Source organism: Neopelma chrysocephalum, unplaced genomic scaffold (assembly GCF_003984885.1).
Source record: "Neopelma chrysocephalum unplaced genomic scaffold, ASM398488v2 Primary Assembly neopelma1_24, whole genome shotgun sequence".
Taxonomy (NCBI): Eukaryota; Metazoa; Chordata; class Aves; order Passeriformes; family Pipridae; genus Neopelma; species Neopelma chrysocephalum.
The window spans coordinates 23,596,901-23,615,807 of record NW_020897693.1 but is presented as its reverse complement, the minus strand read 5'-3'; the positions used below and the strand labels follow the sequence as shown (position 1 = coordinate 23,615,807).

Sequence of the window (18,907 nt, the reverse complement as noted above, 5' to 3'; positions counted from 1 at the left end):
ATATTAAATTCAGGCTGAAAGTTAATACATATGGATGTGAACACAATGATGTTATAGTTATGATAATTAATTGCTAGCTAAATCACTTTGTATTAATACGTAAAATCTTCATTATAATACCACTTCACTGGAGCTGAACACTTTCAAATCGAGTATGTGCACTTTTTAACAGAACCTGTCCATTTAGTGTGCAGTGTTAAGCCTTCTGCCTTCCCAAGGAATCTAGAACCACATTGATTTCCCTGTCTGTAAAATAAGAAACATACTTCATGCATGTCTCTTTTTCGGTGTGTCTCAAAGACCATAATCTCTAAAGCACATACCCATGCAAATTCTCCTGGTAGAAATATTCATGCATCCTCTCATTCCTTCATACTTTCAGCTGGATATTGCCTTCCTGTGCACCCTAGGAACAGTGGCCTCTATTATGAGCTGAGCTTCCCTTCTTCTACTTAGACATACCAGAATCAAGCCGATCTCAGTAGTTCTGACCCATATACCCCTTTCCAATCCATCTAATCACACATGTAATAAATATGCTTTTTCATGCTTACATTGTATGAAGGGGTAAGTTACATATTTTCCATTCTGTTCCACATTACACTAAAAAAAGGCTCTTGCTGGTGCCATAAAAGTACCAGCCACTTGACTGAGGGTGAAGTAATTCATATCAGTCTCTACAGGGAAGCTGAGCCAAATTACAACTCATCAGCCATAGTCACTAAGTGAAGGGAAAGAGTCTGTTTGAAACAGCTATTAAAATATTTAGAACTATAACAGTGTAAATTTACATAAATAATCCTGACACTTATGTTCACTCACCCTCCATTAAGCAGAAATGCTCTCAGCAATTAGGCAAAGCTAGTCTATTGCAAAACTTTTGTCAATTTATGAAAACTTGTCCATTGTTACTGTCGAGTCCTCAATCCATCACCTCTCACCTTTTGCACACAAGATTCATTTCTGAAATGTCATTTTAAAAGCTTTTAAAAAAGAAATTTTATAAAAATTTAAATAAAGGAAAATACATAATTTTAAAAGATCTCAGGAGAAAAACTTGTCTTAAAGAAGGAAATACTTGTTTTTCTGTCTGACCCTACATCAGAGCTTTTATCCAAACCTTTGGGTTTGGATACTTGGCATTCAAATCTACTATGAGCAATTTAACCATAACCAGGAGCACAGACTTACTGAACAAATCCTTTATCAGTACTTTCAGACTCCAGTCTTTTTTCTTTTATGTAGAGGCAAAAATCAAAAGCCGGAGAGATCTATGTGTCCCATACATACGCATTTCACCTATCAGAGCACATGGCTGTTAACTTTTTTCCCCCTTTCACTAGCTGTAATGACATGGAGCATGGTCTTTTCTCTTTTCTAGATGGAATGGGCCGAGTCCTTGCTCAAGATGTATATGCAAAAGATAATCTACCACCATTTCCAGCATCAGTAAAAGATGGCTACGCTGTCAGAGGTAAACACTCACTTTGTAGACAGTGTCTGGAAAACCACTTTGTAACATGTTAGTTCACCTGTTTTGGATCCAGCAATGGTTATTTTCCTTTAGATTTGATTCAGATTGTTGCTGAAGTCACAGTTACATAGAATGCAACTGTCTTGAAGGAAGGCCATAAAGCTGAGTTCAGATCTTTTAAGTGGATATATATGTCCACAAGCAAATGTACATCCATGTGTGCTCATAGACTAGCTCTGTTGCTAGTACATTTCTTGCCTTTCCTTAAGAATTCAGGAGATTAATGGAACATCTGTTTCTGAATTACAGATTCTTTTTGTATTCTTCTGTTGTTGATTTAATGGGGATTTTCTTACATATCTGTTACTTTCTTGAACTATTACAGATCCAACTTCCTATTAGTGAATATTTTATTGATTGCATTAGAGAATTTTTTAAAAAACTTACAAGAATGTTCTTTTATGGACACACCTCAAAAGAAGAACTGATTTTTACTTTAAAAATATTGCAGCTGCCATATATGACCCTGAGATTAGCTCAGTTGGTTAGAACATGGTGCTAATAACACTAAAGTTGTGGGTTTGATCTCTGTATGGGCCACTTAAGAGCTGAACTCGACGATCCTTGTGGGTCCCTTCCAACTCAGAATATTCAGTGAAGTATTCTGTGAAAATGAGTAGCGTGACTTTACTCATTGCAAGCAGTGAATATGGTTTCCCAGGAGACCTGAATTCATACTGTGCTTTGCCACGAAGTGCTGCATCATTTTGAGCCAGTTGCTTCTCTGTGCATCAGTTTTTTTCTTTGTAAAGTAACACTAATGATGCTCACCTCAGATATCTATGAAGAAAATTTAAAATATACAGGATTGAACATTATACTAGTAGTGATTTAATCGTGGTAGCAGTCGAATCGTTGTAACACCGTGTTGAAATTTGTACACAATACCCAACTTCCTTCTGGGGACATTAAAATATCCTTTTTGTTGCTGGCAGCTGAAACAGTGGAAAGCAACTGTCCATGAAATAGTCTGAAAACGCAGGCAATGGATGTAGTCCAATAGCTTCCACGTAGATTTGATATAAAAATAAAATTTGAGGTCTACAAGATGAGTTTGCAGCTGTCTGTGGTCTATGTGTGAGAGACAGGCAGACCAAAATGGGAGTGCAGATGTAGCCAGAGAAATACAGGTTATGTGACACTGAAAAAAGCTCAGAGGGTGAGCTCTGAGTAGAACGCTGAGTGACAAGGGCCTTGGGATCAAGCAAATGCTGTCTTGCAACCTGATTGCTGCAGGGTAAGGGAAAGCACAAGTACAATCTGAGTAAACATGCAGAATGAACAGAATGATCGTGAACACTGTCTTCAACAACTGTCAGAAACAACACACAGGACCCTAATTTTTGCAGTGGATTCAAGTAGAGTAAAACTGAAATATTTGAGTGTGTCCAGAGCTGAGTGAAAGGATTGGAAGAAATGTCCTATGAGGAGCAGCTGAGGAGTTTGGGTTTGTCTAGTTTGAAGAAAAGGAGGCTCAGAGGTGACCTCACAGCTCTCTACAGCTTCCTGAGGAGTGGGAGAGGGAGGTGTTGATCTCTTCTTGCTGGTGTCCAGTGACAGGATGTGTGGAAACAGTTCAAAGCTGTGCCAGGGGAGCTTTAGACTTGACACTGGGAAACATTTCTTTACCAAGAGGGTGGTCAAACACTGGAAAAGACTTTCTAGAGGGTGACCTGTTATCTTAGGATATGAAAAAAAACGCTTGTAGGCAGAGACAATATTAAATACAATATTAACTATTGGATATTTCGTACAAAAAAATTAAGGATTAACTTTCAGTGACATAAACCTGTCTGCCCAAAACCTTGTCCTTTTTTCAAGTTATGTCAGTTGTACATCATCTACAAACTTTGTCTTCATATTATTACCAGTGGGGAAATAAAATCTAATTCAGTAGTATTTTATCAGATTTAAAATAATTTTGCTATTAGGGATTTCTTTCTCTTCTTTTGCTGGATCATCCAAGTGCATTTTTTTCAGTGAAGGTCTGACAACTGTTTTCACTAGTATTAAATGCATTATTCAAGGACAACTAGTTGAAAAGTGCTTTTCTACTTTCTTATTTTAGATTTTGTTCTAAAGCTCATAGATTGGTATGTTTGATAGGCTTTTAAAGTTACGTTAATTATTAGTCTTCAAACATGACTAAGTACCATAGATAATTATCTGCAAAGCTGCAGCCAGTGCCTGAGTACAAATGTGATAAATCATTATGCAGGCTGAATGAGCATCCTTCCTGAAAGCAGTTCTTCTCAATATAAGGTTATCTAGGTGTATATTCAGGGCTCTTGAAGTAAAACAGAACGTATTAAGATAACGGTTGTCACTGATAAGACTTCATCTCTGGTAAATCAACTTTTGACAGCTACAGATTTAAAATTAATAATAATACATATTTGTGATCATACAAACCCAGGTTTTCTGACCACTCTTGGCAGCATGACAGCTGTGCTTGGAAAGCCAAAGTTGCTTGTGCTTCATACATGCTTTACATCATCGTAAAGCCTGTAATACCATGAATGCAACTTCCTGAAAGACCTTTGAGGCAGTCAGGAGTTTAAATTTCATAAGTAATAGTGCCTTTTTTGTCCCTGTAAAAGTACAGATTTGCTAAATTGGAAGTCCTGGAGACTTGTTAAATCAGTGATCTCTGACTCCTAATTTTCAGTATTGCTTCAATGAGAAGTGTAAGGTAGCTAGATCAGTGCTAATCTGAAGTTACAGAAAGAAACAGGACTCAAAGTTCTAATGTGTCAGTCCAGATTGCATTATCTTAGCCCTATTCCTCTTCACGACTGTGTGGTGATCTATGCAGTCTGTAATCATTGCACTTTTCCATATTTTCCTCCAAAGATAGAGATAGAATCTAGAAATGTCAATATTCCATTGTTGTCTAGAAAAAGAAGTGCATAATACACTTGCGAAACATGTGATTCCCCTGTGTTGCTTTCATTTAAAAAAGATTTGCTCACGGTGGAAATTTTTATAAAAATAATCTCATGAACACTCTTAAATCTTTGTTATTAATGTAATTCCTCCTAATCTTCATTTACTTGACCCCATATTGCCCAGAAATTTTTTAGTTAAAAATACTCTGTTCTCTAGAACCTGTAATTTTCAAAATAATAAATACAACTCAAAGGACCTAAAATGTAAAATGTTTTCAAAACTTCTATAACCTTAGTCATGCTGACACTGAAGAACTGAATCTTAAATCATCTTTATTTCTCCCATTCTTAATTTATAATGTCATCATTTGTTTTGGTTCATCTTTTACCATTTGTATTGTCCATCTTAACAGCTGCTGATGGCCCGGGAGATCGATTCATCATAGGGGAATCCCAGGCCGGTGAGCAGGTGAGCACAGTTTCCTTTTTCTTTCTTTTTTATATATTTTTCTTCTGTAATATTTTGCTTTGTCTTTTTACAAGTCTTCCTAGTGCTCCAAAATTCAGTATTCTTGGATGTGGCATGAACTAGGACACAGCTGTACTGACCCTCCTGCTATGTGCCTTGGGACGTGATTTCAGAAAGTGAGGTAGTACAGTTACGTAAGGAACTAACAAGGATATCCCAAAATACTTCAGAGCATTGTGCTGACATGTCTGATAGGAGTGCACAGAGTAATGGTCTGCCCTAGTACAATGTTTGGGGACATAAGATTTCTAGTTGCTGAACTATTCATGAACACAGAAAAGCCTAATTTAACCTCTTCTTGCTGACAGATTTTTAAAGGGTGTCAGCCCAATAACTGTTTCCATAAGATGCTTGCATGTTCCACACTGATACCTGCAAAATGAAGTGTAAAAATTTAGCATGAAGTTTCTAAGGATAAATAATGATCAGAACAATCTTGAGGAAGCCTGGCAGCAGCCTTGTTTGAGATTGGTTTGAGAAGAGTGTTTGTGCACCTTAGCAGATGTGTGGATTGATTTCAAGAGCAAGTTGAGGCAGGACCCATTTGTGACCTGCTGTGCTCTACAAATATACATATATAGACACAATTTGTAATTTGCTCTCAAACTCAAGACTACATTTCATGAAATTCCTGTATTAATACTGGGGTAATAGGAAAAAAATCAGTTATGTTCAACCACTGTTATTCTGTCAATTTAATCCTACCTGCCACCTTCTGTTTAGGAAAGCAGAAGTTAATCTAAAATATTTCTCCAGCTATTTCAAGTCCCCGTTTATAATTCTGTGTGCTGTATGTGAAATGATGGAGAAAGGGGAAAAGTAGAAGGCAAAACAAAGGATTGATTGGTTTTAATGAGGATTTTAGTGTGTCCATTTTGACTTCTAAACAAAAAAAATCCAAGTACAATTGACATATTTCAAAAGTTGTGTCAGGTTTTAGAAGTATTACCAGTTGCAGGATTATTCAATTTTTTTTAAATGGAGCTGAACTGCCTCTGTATGTGTAACAGACTTTTAATTTGGCTAATCATGACAGATACAGAGAACTGTGAAAATTATTTTTGCTTTAAGTCCCATCCGTCATCATGAATTATACTTTGGTATAACAGACACCTTCTCAATACTGATATTCATGTGAACTTGGATTAATGAATCTGTAGTACAAAATATGTAAAAACTACTTTAAATTCTAAAAAAAAAAAAAAAATGGGCAAACTAATGAATTCAGAATTTTTTTAACCTGCCTTGTATTTTTAACCCTTCTTGACTGCATTTTCAAGCATTAGTCCAGAAACCCTTTCTATGGACACTATAAAATAGCAAGAACCAGCAGAGCAACCCGCTGAATTATCACTCCTATCATTATTCCCCTGTCATCAATATCATCATTTTGCTAGTTAAATATCACAGCACAGGGAGACCCCTGGTGGCCTAGTGGTTAGCATGCAGGACTCTCACTGCTGCGACCCGGGTTCGATTCCTCGGTCTCCCGGGCAGATGGAACCCGTTAGCCCTGTGAGGCCATCCATCTATGAGAAGGTCACTCTAAACAAACCTACGTCCTGAGGACCTCACTGCCATTGTCCAAGCTTGCTTGGCCCCGGCAGATGAACCTTAGGATTAAAGGGTGGGCTCAGTTCAGCACAGGCTGTGTCTCACCTAAAAAATCCATTGCGCAGGCTGGAAAGGTAAAAGACCTTTCCCCAGATCTTCGTTCGCGAAGACTGGCCATTATATTATCACAGCACAGTGGTGCTTGAAAGCAGTACTGTTGAAGCTGTCTCTAGTGGGGAGGACTGCCCATTAGAGGTCTAAAGTGTTTCAGTGTCCTAATCAGTTCAGCAGGTTTGTACAAAAGATAAAAGGGCAAATGGGAACTTGCTTCCCTCCTACAAAGTTCAAGAGCTCACAAATGTCCCTCTTCAGGGACAGTCTGTCCTCCCAGATTACTGGGAATAGGAAACCTCTCTGGCAAGGAACAAAAATTGGGTGGGAGGAAGCATGCAGAGAGAGCGTATTTCTGGAAATAGCAGTGGCAAGTTAGAAAAACGAGGCTGTTGACCTCTGAATAATTGGTCAAAGTTTTTTTCTTGGGCCAACACATCTTCAGGTTCATCTCCTTCGGAAGAAATTATTTATAGCCTTGAAAGGCTCCTCAGTCTCATTTCACCCTTCAGCCACTGTCAGCAGCAACATTCTGCCTTTCATGTTACAGACCAATTAACAGAATGATTCACAGCAGGGAGTTCAAAATGGTTTTAGGTTTGGCTCCTCCTGTAGGGAAAAAGGTTATGTAAGTACTAAGTAAAAATGAAAAAAATGGGACTGAGAACTGCTGGGAGGCCATATAGCCAAGTTGGACATTTCTGTATCAGTTTTTAAATTATGTACTGTTTTCTGAATTCCATTTCCAGGTGATCATGTTCATGTTAACAACCATTTTTTATTTTGTATCAAGGAAAACTTTCAGACACTATCCTGCTTTGGGAAGATTAGGGCACACTTGAGATGACTAGTGACAAGCCATCCACACAGCCTTTGAAACAGATGGGGAAGATTGGTTTTCTTCCTATAGACTTACATAGTTGGAGCATAACATTTCCTGCGAGACTTTCTAAAGATGTTTGTAAGAGGCACTGTGACTAGGCAGTTACAATACAGGATGAAAAACAGACATTTTCCCTGGTTCCACCGACTTGTATGTTTTTACAGAAAGGAGCGTGGCTCATTGTAAATCACACAGGAGAGGTGTAATCATGTAAGAGAAAATGCCTGAGATGGAGGCTGTGCTTAGTAGATTATTTCTGGGTTTTATTCAGTGACTAAAATTGAGTAGATTATCACTGATGAAGGCAAAGGGCAGAAACCAGTATTGCCCTATTCCAGGTAAAAGCGAGATCTCAAAGGCCTTTAAACGAGCTTCTGTGAAATTGTTGTATATTAATTTCTAAGAAGCAATCATTTCTTTATCTTCATAGTCTCTAGCACAGAATAACACAGCCCTGGAGATTCACACGCAAATATGATGGTTGAATTTTGTTCATAAAGTTAATCTGATCAAATTCCCAGTGGGCAAAAAGGAAATTAAATATATAAGCAACATAACTAATTCTAACAGCAATTGTTATTGTATCATAAATTTGTTTAAATGTATCACATCATTGCATCTCAAAAAATTAACTCATCTAATAGTAAACTCCAAAAACACAGTTAGTTACATCACATTTTATCACCATAGGCACTGATTTGTGGCAGTAAGTGTAGACATTTTGTATTCTTTGTGGCGCTTTTTAAATGGGAGACATTTTTTATGTAATACATTGTTCCTCTGAAAATTGTCACCAGTCAGCGATACTTAGTTCAAACCAATATAACCTATTTGTAATAAATCTTTAGATTATATCTACAACAATATGCAGAACAGCTCCCATAATCGAAGGCATAAGCTTTGCCTTTTGCAACATTTCTTTTCATAAAAATCAAAATAACACACTAGACAACATTATTTTCCCTTTTAAGCAGCCTCAGCATAAATGGTGGTATCTGCTATCCATCCACAGCTCCTTGCATAGTCTGTGGTGGGAAATAAATACTATTTTTAAAAAGTAGGATTTTTATGTCATCTGGTTTGGATATCTACTTTAGGATAGCATGAATCTTGCCCTAAAAACACACTAACCATGACATATGGCAAGTGTGATTTTTTAAAAATTTATTTTAGCATTTGATTTATGTTCTTGAAGGATGTTAGATTTACATTGCCTGTAGAAAAGAGTCAAGATTCAATCAGCTCCAGGCTCAGTTGTTTCTTGGGATACATAGGTCACTGTGATCTGTGGTAAGCCAGGTACAGACCATTCCCAGCCCTTTCCTAGGGCTTCTGTCCCAATAAATAGTCTTTGAAATACACACATTTCTAAGTAATACCTTTTAGAGGCTATGACAATGCTAAAGTGGAGTAGAAGAATGGGCAAGGCAAACAGCTTTACGCAGCTGAAATATTGGCCAGTGATCTAGAGTTTGCAGGTGTCAATAGCCTCCTGTCAAAAGTCATGGAGTAAAGAACTGCTGGGCAGGACAGGTAACAGTACTTGGGCAGTACTGCCTGCAGGCCTGTGGATTGCTGTCAAATATGTGCTAATCACAGTTTGAGAAGGCCTGGATATATTCCAATGCTGCATATGGAATATAGAGTCAATCTGCACATGAATTATATGTGCTTTGATCACAGCTGTGTAGGTCTGTGTGTAGCACATGTTCACTAATAACAGTAAAGCCTAAACAAGTCAGGCTTACTTACAGTGCCATGGGGAGCCAGCAGTGCTGTCATCATATCAGCTTCTTTAAATGCATTTTTTTAGAAATTTTTCTTTTATTTATTTATTTATTTATTAAGTAGTTATTGTCAAATTACAGTTTTACTCTGGATTTTTAAAAGTGTATGTTAAAATAGTTTGCCTGGTGAGAAATATTATTAAAAACAAGTCATTTGTTTTATCATGTTGTTCTGATGTTTTTCTATTCTTTGCATTGCTTCTGCTGAAATTTTTAATGTTCTGTGACTTCATATAATTGTAGAACATTATCAATTTTATGCTCTGCTAAACTGACCCTGACAAAGATAGATATTCTCTGTGAACTAGTATTGAGCTGTCTCTCAGTGTGAAGAAATCTGCTTAAAAATGAAGCAACTGGTTACATTGCTATGGTTGGTTGGTTTTTCATATACAGTGTGCTGGTAAAACAAAACAGACCAAAAACCCAACCAAACCAAAGCACATAAATTTCAACCCTGGGGACTAGAGTACTCTACAAAACATATATATGCACAGAGAATTACTAGGTTTTTCCACATCTAAGTTTCAAGGAGGAATCTACTGCTAAATTTCTGAGCCAGTTATTTTTCTGAGCCAACCAGAGTATCAGTATCTTGCTTCTTCTGAAAGTTATTCTTGTGATAGAAATCTAAGGGGAAAAAACTGAAGCCACCTAATATACTACCACATAAATAAAGCCAGATGTGAAGCAAAGACCTAATGATCTTTAAATACATTGGAGTTTATTATACCTGTTGATACCACTCGCAGTATATCAAGTCATGCTGCAAGTGAGAATTCTAGTCTTTCAGATTATTTGCATAAAATTCAAGTGGTTTGAAAGTGTTCTTTTCAGAAGTAGATTAGTTTCTGGTTTTTTATTTTTCAGCCAACACAGACTGTGATGCCTGGTCAGGTAATGCGCGTTACAACCGGTGCTCCAATTCCGTGCGGTGCTGATGCAGTGGTGCAAGTGGAAGATACAGAGCTCATCAGGGAATCAGATGATGTGAGTCACAAGTTAAAAACCTCATTTTTCTTTTGTGTTCAGCAGAAAATGGCTCACGATACAATCCTGTAAATATGAAAGATTGTTCTACAGAAAAGCTCTTCAATAGTCTCAGAAGTTTGAGGATTTTTGCATGGGTTCCTAGTGGCAATTCTCACTTTTTCAGGCTGTGATAACAGTGCCACAGACCTACCTGTTCAGACTGATTTTTCATCAAAAAAATGCTGACACCAAAACACTTGGGAGCATGATTTGAGTGAAAGGCAAATGCCTTCTGGAGATTCATGACTACAGTCCAATTTGAGTGCCTACTGTATTCACATTTTAAAATACAGAGTAGTGGCAATCTCACCAAGCAAGAAGGGGAAAAGTTTTCTTAAATTACATATTGATCCCAGAATAATACATTGAAATATTACAGTGCAGCAATACTGCTGCTGTAATTAAAGCTGAATATGGTTTTCTGTGGGAAAGTGAACTGTTTTAAGTGCTGCAAAATCCATGGGATGACTTCAGTTCTTTTGAACTATGTTATGAAGATAATTCTGTATTATCAGAATTGGTCTTATTTCAACAAAGGTGAATTTGGTGGATTTGGGAGAATGTCTTGTATGCATACCTTCCAAGGCATCTGTTTAGAATAAGGGGTTTTCTTATGAAACAGGGGAAGTAAGTGTCTCCCAAATTTTTTTAAACCACAACTAATTTTTTTAAATAGACCTTTGTGCTCCTTTAAAATGAGAAAATTGATAAATTTAAGACCTCTGAAAATGAAGGAAAATCTTCAGGAAGTGGGTAAGGTGCATATGCCCCCAGAATGTAAACTTAACTCTATTTGACTTGAACAGATTTTCCAGTATACCTGTAAATCATATTAGTGCACTACCTTACAGATGCTGCAAAATACCACAGAAAAAATATGTAGTACTAATTCTGTATGCACAGTTGTCTTAACAAAGTAAATTGTGCTTTTTACGAAACCCAGGAGCTCTCTATAAACACCGTTATTGCAAAGAGTCCATCTTGGACTTCCTTTGTGTTCAGAGAATTCTTTCTGAATCATTACTTTCACTTACCCAGCTGTGATTTCAGGATACCATCATCACGTTTGCTGCCCTCTGAGAGATTTTAAGGCAAGATATGTCTCTTATTGGCACAACTTCCAAGTTCAGTTTTGGAATGAACTATGTGTATGGTTCTCTGCTCAAATCAGTCTTTGCTCTTCTGCTGCTGTTCTGACAAGGTGTTCCATTTCACCATATCTCTGTGCTATCTTTTGATTGCAGCCGGGCTATAAGCAGATGAATTCTAGTGTTCAGAGCTGATGAAGACAGCAAAAACTGAAACATACTCTCATGATCCTTTCTCATGCCTTATCATTATAAATGTATAGTATATATATATAGTATAAATATAGTATATATCTTTACATCTAATGAACTCAGCAAGCTGTCTAGGCTGTCCTTCTTCTTGTCAGAGAAATTATTGAGTCAGTCCTGCTCTGAGGTTACAGATGTGTTTGTATAGATTATATCATCCTGTAAAGTACACCATTGCCTTCACTGCTTATTACTCATTCCATTAGCCTTAGTGAGCAAGTTTTTTGTGGCCATTGCCCACCTCATCATGAGAGGACTATCACATTGCAGAACAACATACATGATAACCTGGTATTTTCTACTTCTTTGGATGTCTCTGTCTTGTCTTCCACTTCTTATGTACGTGTTCTCCTCTGCATGTGAGAACAGGTTATCTGGCTATGTGCTTAAACTCTGAATTTTTTCATGAATGGTCAGCCACTTTCAACTTTTTTCTGCATCTAAGTGTGAGGTAGAATTCTTCAGTTTCAGCTTGTCTTTGAATATGCCACTCTGCTAATCCCGCTCATAATAATTAGTATAGTTTAATTAATATGTTATTTTTTTCTCTCCCTTTTCATGTCTGGGTGGCTGCACCAAGAATATTTTTCTTTTTAGTGTTAAGAACTCCTTCAGGGCTGGGATTTAACTGAAATTAAATCTCTAATATTTAAAAAATGTTCTTATGAAAAGAGATTATTTTTAAAAGGAACTCCTTCACTTCTGGTTGTGGTACCAGTACTTAAATTTCATAGCAAGCATTCCCCAAATGACTGTAGAAGTCATAGGCTTGAAAGGAATTACAATTATCCATCAAGTAGAAAAATTCTCATCAGCTTGCCAAATGCACAATAATTGAGAAACATATCTACATCCTTTTCATTTTGAGGTTTTATGTCACCTTGTAGGAGAAAGGAGTCCAGTGTGATCAACCAGAAAAAGACCAAGCGTCACTATGGATGCTGACTGTTAACAACCATCAGAACAAACCACTCAGACATAGTTCAAAATATATTAATACACAGCAAGAAGAAAGCTACCTGACACACACCAAATGAAAGATGGTCTCAGCAAAATGCCATACCTCTCTGCAAGCCCTATCTTTAGCCACCTTGAGTTGTCTCATATTCCTTAAGGATTCTCAGATATCCATCAGTTCCATAAATAACAGTCTCTGCACGTCAACATATTGTCCACAGTCACACTTTCCATGGTGCTTTTCAAACCTGGGATTACTGAATTTCTCAGAAGCCTTTATTTTCTTGTTTCCCCTAATCCAGGAGTCCTAAATAGGACCTTTTATATTACTCAAATGTATCATTGGCTCTCCTCTTGATTCCCTTAAAATCTTCCTATCTATCTTTAAATGTTATCAAAGATATGGAAATTTCAAATCTTCATGACTGGACAACCATTCCAGAGTGTCATAAAAATAAAATCATTCTTGGACTAACCATTGCCCCAAATTTTCATCACGAGCTTTTACAGCCTCAGATGGCAATAAGGGGGATAAAAGGCCATCCTGGGCACCAGCACGCCATTTTAAACACTCAGAGCCAAAAATCATCTCTTCTCTTATGCAAGAAGAGCAGGTTTAAAGAAACAGAATTTACAATAAAAGCATATTTTGAAAATATTGGGATAAAGTAAGAATTTTTTAAATTAGTAATTTTCTGGTTTTCAGGGGTTTAAATTTTCACAGTAGGTAAACAGAATCACAATCTGTAATAAAAGATTTATTAACTTGAACTTTGGGTACTTAAGTTTAAAGCACTTAGTTTGAACTCAGAAAATGCTGTCCATATAACCTTTAAGAAAAGATACAAGTCCCAGTGTCCTATACAACACTATTGTACCTCTAAAAATTCTAAATTACTCTGACATGCTTAGTTTGTCTTCTAATGTTAGTGTCTGATTTATAACTTTGAGGTATTTAAATATGAAGCACTACATGATAATGTAAAAACAAAATCTGTTTAGATTTAGTGCTACTGACAGTCTGGCACTATCTCAAAGCTGAGTGTATATATCATCAACCCACTTGCAGGGCTTAAAATTAAATATTAACAATATAGGTCATATGCCATTTATTGGTATTGAATGAATCACGAGACCATTGACATTCTGAAGAAGTAAATGCATCACACTTTTCAGGCCACTGTCTCTGGTTCACAGTAAATAAACAAGATGAATAAGCCTCTTTATGATTTGTACAAGGCTCTCAAATAGGAGTTTCCGCTACAGGAATCTACATGAAAATCCTGAAAGAGCTAAATCATATAGCTTCTTCCCACACAAGTATCATTAAAAAAAAAAAGGAAGCTAAAACTACATACTCAGTGCTGGCCCTTCCATGGTGAGCTCATTAAAGAGAGAATTTCTTATAATGCTGTTCAGTTTTAGCATACATTGTATTACAATCTTGACAGACAAATCAGGAGAGAAATATGATGCTTAAACCATGAAGTCTCAGTGTAACGAGTGCTTTAAGCTGTGTAGACTTGTGACAAATTAAACATTAATCTTCTTTGAATAGCTCAGCTGACTCTATTTGATGTCCTTGTCTTTGTAGGGCACTGAAGAACTAGAGGTTCGAATCCTGGTGCAAGCTCGACCAGGCCAAGATATCAGGTCTGTATTCGTAAACAATAAAATATCTCTGTAAGGAATAGAAAGGCTATTGATTTTTAAGCTCATTTTCTAATGAATAGTACAGATATTTTGACAATCTGACTAATGAACATCCATGGACACTCCTCACCTGGAGCAAGACCAATCAAGGAAAGATACTTTGAATCTCATTCTGTTTCTCTTTCATGTTTTTTTTCTGTGCTATGATTTTCAGACCTATAGGACATGACATTAAAAGAGGTGAATGTGTGCTGGCTAAAGGAACCCACATGGGTCCATCTGAGATTGGTCTCTTAGCAACTGTTGGAGTAACCGAAGTAGAAGTTAACAAGTTTCCAGTGGTTGCAGTAATGTCAACGGGGAATGAGGTAAAAAAAGTTTGTTTAGAATTATGGTCTGAAATAATATGTCTTCTTTGGGACAGTGTTTTGGATAGTGACTTCCACCCTATTCCCAAGCAAACTCACTTTTTGAACTGCAATTCATGCTGACATGAGATACTTCTGTGGGGGATCAAGCCATGATCAGCTGCTTGTGTTTTCTCCCTCACAGTTCTCACCCACTATCTTTGCCAAAATTTTGATAATGTATCCAAACATGTGCCAGCTGCTTTCCTCCTGCCAGCAAGGGAAAACCTGTGGAGTAGTCAGGGTTTTAATTCATACTGTCAGTCATGATGGAAGAGTAGTTTCTTTTGAGCAGCGCTCCTCTGTACCTGTAGTGCAAATGGCAGATAACCTGTCTTTAAAAACTGAATAGTACTACCAAATGTCTTGCTGTAGTATTGTGCCGTAATATTTTTTCTAAGTAGCATATGTTGAAATTCAGACTCTCTCCTGTTGATAGAACTCCAGACCAGCTTTCTAATTGGTTTGTCTTAACTACATCAGAAAAATCAGGTTCAAGATTAACTTAATTTACTACTTTTACATATGTTGTGTGTTGACCCAGGCCAGCAACTGTGCCTGCTCAATCCTTCCCGCAGCAGGGCAGAGAAAGAATAGAAGGGCAAAACCAAAACAACATGTGATTTGAGGTAAAGTCAGCTTGAAGTTTAAAGACAGCGTGAAGTTTTGACTGTCCTTTGAGACAAACTTTTGGAAATACAGACACAAACATTAACTCAATAGCTGTATTCTCATAAAGCAGGAATATATTGAATTTTGAAAGATTTTGAAAACTTCTGATATATTGAATTTTGTCATCTGGCCATGTCCTTACAACTTCCACAATCCCAGTGAAGGTGACTGTGGGTGGCTGAGGCCAGCTTTGCTGGGACAGAATCTTGCCAGCTTTTGTAGCATAGACAGGGTTTGGCATGCAGGAAACATAAGGCTAACTAAAGAACAAATCCACAGAGCTACAAGGATTAGAGATGAGATGGTGATTTGCTGATTAGTAACTTCTGTATGATTGTAGATTCTTATATGTCATCAAAGGGTCCTTTACCTTGTGGGCATTCTCTTTTGTTTCATATTAAAAAAGATCCTGCACAGTGGGTTTCTTAAACATTCTATGAAAGTCTGCACAGAAACAGAGCTGCTAGCCAAAACATAAAATTTAGCCTTGCTCCGCCTTTGGGTATTCTTACCTTACTACATGATGTTATGGCTGTAATTTTGACAGATACATTCTTATTAGTAGTATTATTGTTTATCTCCTGTCAATATTGTACTTCTATGTCCTACAAAAGAGTTCCTAATATATATAAAACATATGTTTACATATCTATGTTTTGTAGTGTAGCTTCCAAAATACATGACACATGTAAGGCAATTGCCATGATACCATCTTGAGAGAAAGTTTTTCCTCCAAAACAGTAATTGATATAAGAACTAAGCTTTAAGCTTCTCTCTGTTAATGCAGATTGTTGTATTTAAAAAACATATTGGTAAGTAGACAATTAACTTCAAAATTTCCTTTAATACCTTTAAATCTAGTTAGCAACATCAATGAGGTTCCTTTAAAACTATTTAAAGAGAAGCAATAACTTGGGAACTTGTTTTGTTTTGTTTTGATTGCTAATGTTTGAGATTAGAAGCCAGGTATTCATAATGAGAAAGAAGGTTTTGCCGACATGAACCAAGAGGAAGGAAAGAAACAACATGGATGATTGGACTAAACAAGTACTTTACATATTAATTATTATTAATTTAAATTCACTAAATTACTTTCTACATATATTTTATGATATGTGTGTGTCTAAAAATATCCTGTCCAATCTGAAAAAGAAAATTCTCACTTGTGTAAAAGCACAGTATTCCAAGGAGATTGACTAAGACTGTTTCTGGTTTTATAGCTACTGAATCCTGAAGATGACCTCTTACCAGGAAAGATTCGGGACAGTAACCGTTCAACTCTCCTAGCTACAATCCAAGAACATGGCTATCCAACAATCAACTTGGGAATTGTGGGTGATAAGTAAGTACCACATGTTAGTAAAGATGTCACTTCATATTCATGCGATGCACTTTATGGCATCCATGGAAAAAAGGAATACCAGAGAAAATGTCACTCATTGCTAGTGTCACAGTGGTGTGACAGGGCACATCTTGGAGAAGGTGTTTCACCCTTTTTGTTAGAGAAATAAGTAAGTCTTTTCTAATATCAAGACAAATCATTTGAAGAAGTTTTTATTTAATATTGTTTATTTTGTTTTGCCTTCTGTTTGTTGACACAGATATCTATTACTGCTGCAATTTGAATTTATTGCTGCAGTATGATTCCAAGCACTGTACTTAATACACATAAGATGAGACAATTCTACAGCAGCTATGCTTTTTTTTCTAATCCAATAAACAGAGAAGGAAAGTTTCTCTCCAAGTTTATTTTCCATGCCAAAATTAACTTAGTATAAAATTTTGTCAGATTCTGAGTAACTGTGTTTTCAGGAAGGCCCCACTGCTGCATGTTGCTTGACATTTCCAGAAATATGTGGAAGAATTTAAAAGGAGCTTTTTTAAAAAAAAAAAAAGTTACTGGTCTCTTTACTTTGATTGCCACAGAGTAGCACCCTACTGATCAGTCTTTCTGTTCATCTGACAGTGATTGCTCCTTGTTTCCCAGTGGTAGTGAAGTCCTATCTTGAGAGCTCTAGGATAAGTGATTGAAGTGTTCAGTTTTTTGTCCTTTGCAAGACTCTGCAGTGCCTGCCATCCATGACTTGAGTTCCTCAGCATATTTCCTCAATCTGTTAGCCCTAGAGGCTTTAAACAGGCTTTCTTGTTTCTCAATTTGGGTATCAAACCAACTGATAGACTTGGTCTGATAGGGAGTTTTTCAGGTTGTCCTTCTGGGTAGTTCAAAATGAAAAAAAAAAAGAAGGGAGATAGTGAATTTCAGCACCCACATTTCACAGTGATTGATGACAAAGTCCCAACCAGGGAGACAAGGTTACTGCAAGGGAGCAGGTCATTTCAAAACCAGTCTTTCCTAGTGCAATATTCAATCCAAAACATCACTAGCTTGACAGAAAGTATATGAATGAGCCAACCACTGCATGGTTTTACAGTAGTTTAACTAACCTGTCTAGTGGCTGCAGGAAATACAGGTGTATTTGAGGTATTCATACAGGGAATGTGATAAACAACAACTGGCAATTGTTGTTGTGATCTTAGGGAAAGCAAACCCTTCTGGATACTCTCGCTATATCCAGGCATCATTTTTGCTTTTCTGGCCTAGCAGAACATCATTGCTGTTCCAAAGAGCAATAAATATCAAAAACCTCCTGCCCGTGAATGCTTCCAATTTCAGGTGGGAATTTCATACAGAGTCTAAACTTGTGAGACTGCTCTTTCCAGGAATGGTATCTGAATGTCCTGAATCTCTAGAGTGTTTTCTATATTATAAGGACCATTTTAAACTTTAAAACATAGGTAGTGAAGTTTTCAAATAAAACTGTTATATATGGATTCTAGATTTGCATAGCTGAGAAAAAAAAAAAAGCCATGAAAAGGCTCTCAGCTCCTGAGAGTTATCTACATGTAAAAGAAGGATAGTCAGCAAAATACTGTAGGTGGAACTTTTTACCACCTTCAGGACCAAAAGTAACAGCTACTGTTATGAATATTGTCATCAATGACAACTTACATACTGTCATTAATAATGTGTTATTCCAATGGAAAAGATGCTTTCCCTGGTCGTCCCCTCTGGAACAATAGGAGTGTGAACATGTTTGTTCTTTATGGCCTTGTCGTGATCAAATAAGTATAGTCTCAACTTTGCTATAAAGTCAACACTATCAAATGGAGATTTTAACTTAAGGTCATTGTGCAAAACTGTACTACATTGCCTGCAGAAATTTTTTCTATGACCTCCTAGGCATGGAGCGTTTGTGAAGATAAATAATCTTGAAAGCTCTCAGTACTAGATAGCAACCAATTTTAGAATCATTCAATCATTTAGGTTGAAGAAGACCTTTCAGGTCGTCAAGTCCAACCCAGCACTGCCAAGTCCATCACTAAACTATATCCCAAAGTGCCATCTTTAAATACCTCCAGGGATGGAAATTCCATCACTTCCCTGGGCACCCTGTTCCAATGCTTGATAATCCTTTTGATGAAGACATTTTTCTAATATCCAATCTAAACCTCCCCTGGTGCAACTTGAGGCCACTTCCTCTCATCCTGTCGCAAGTTACTTA

The 18,907-nt window shown here is 37.0% G+C and overlaps 1 protein-coding gene across 22 annotated transcripts in view; it reads left to right on the top strand.

Moving 5' to 3' along the window:
* Positions 1 to 18,907, top strand: part of GPHN (gephyrin) — a 297,276-nt gene that overhangs the window by 250,284 nt on the left and 28,085 nt on the right. For all 22 annotated transcript variants that reach the window (XM_027708552.1, XM_027708654.1, XM_027708583.1 and 19 more), the window contains 6 exons: positions 1,382 to 1,474; positions 4,836 to 4,891; positions 10,157 to 10,276; positions 14,207 to 14,265; positions 14,480 to 14,633; positions 16,565 to 16,686. In XM_027708552.1, coding sequence (XP_027564353.1) covers positions 1,382 to 1,474; positions 4,836 to 4,891; positions 10,157 to 10,276; positions 14,207 to 14,265; positions 14,480 to 14,633; positions 16,565 to 16,686 — 604 coding nt within the window. The remainder of the gene's footprint in view (positions 1 to 1,381; positions 1,475 to 4,835; positions 4,892 to 10,156; positions 10,277 to 14,206; positions 14,266 to 14,479; positions 14,634 to 16,564; positions 16,687 to 18,907) is intronic.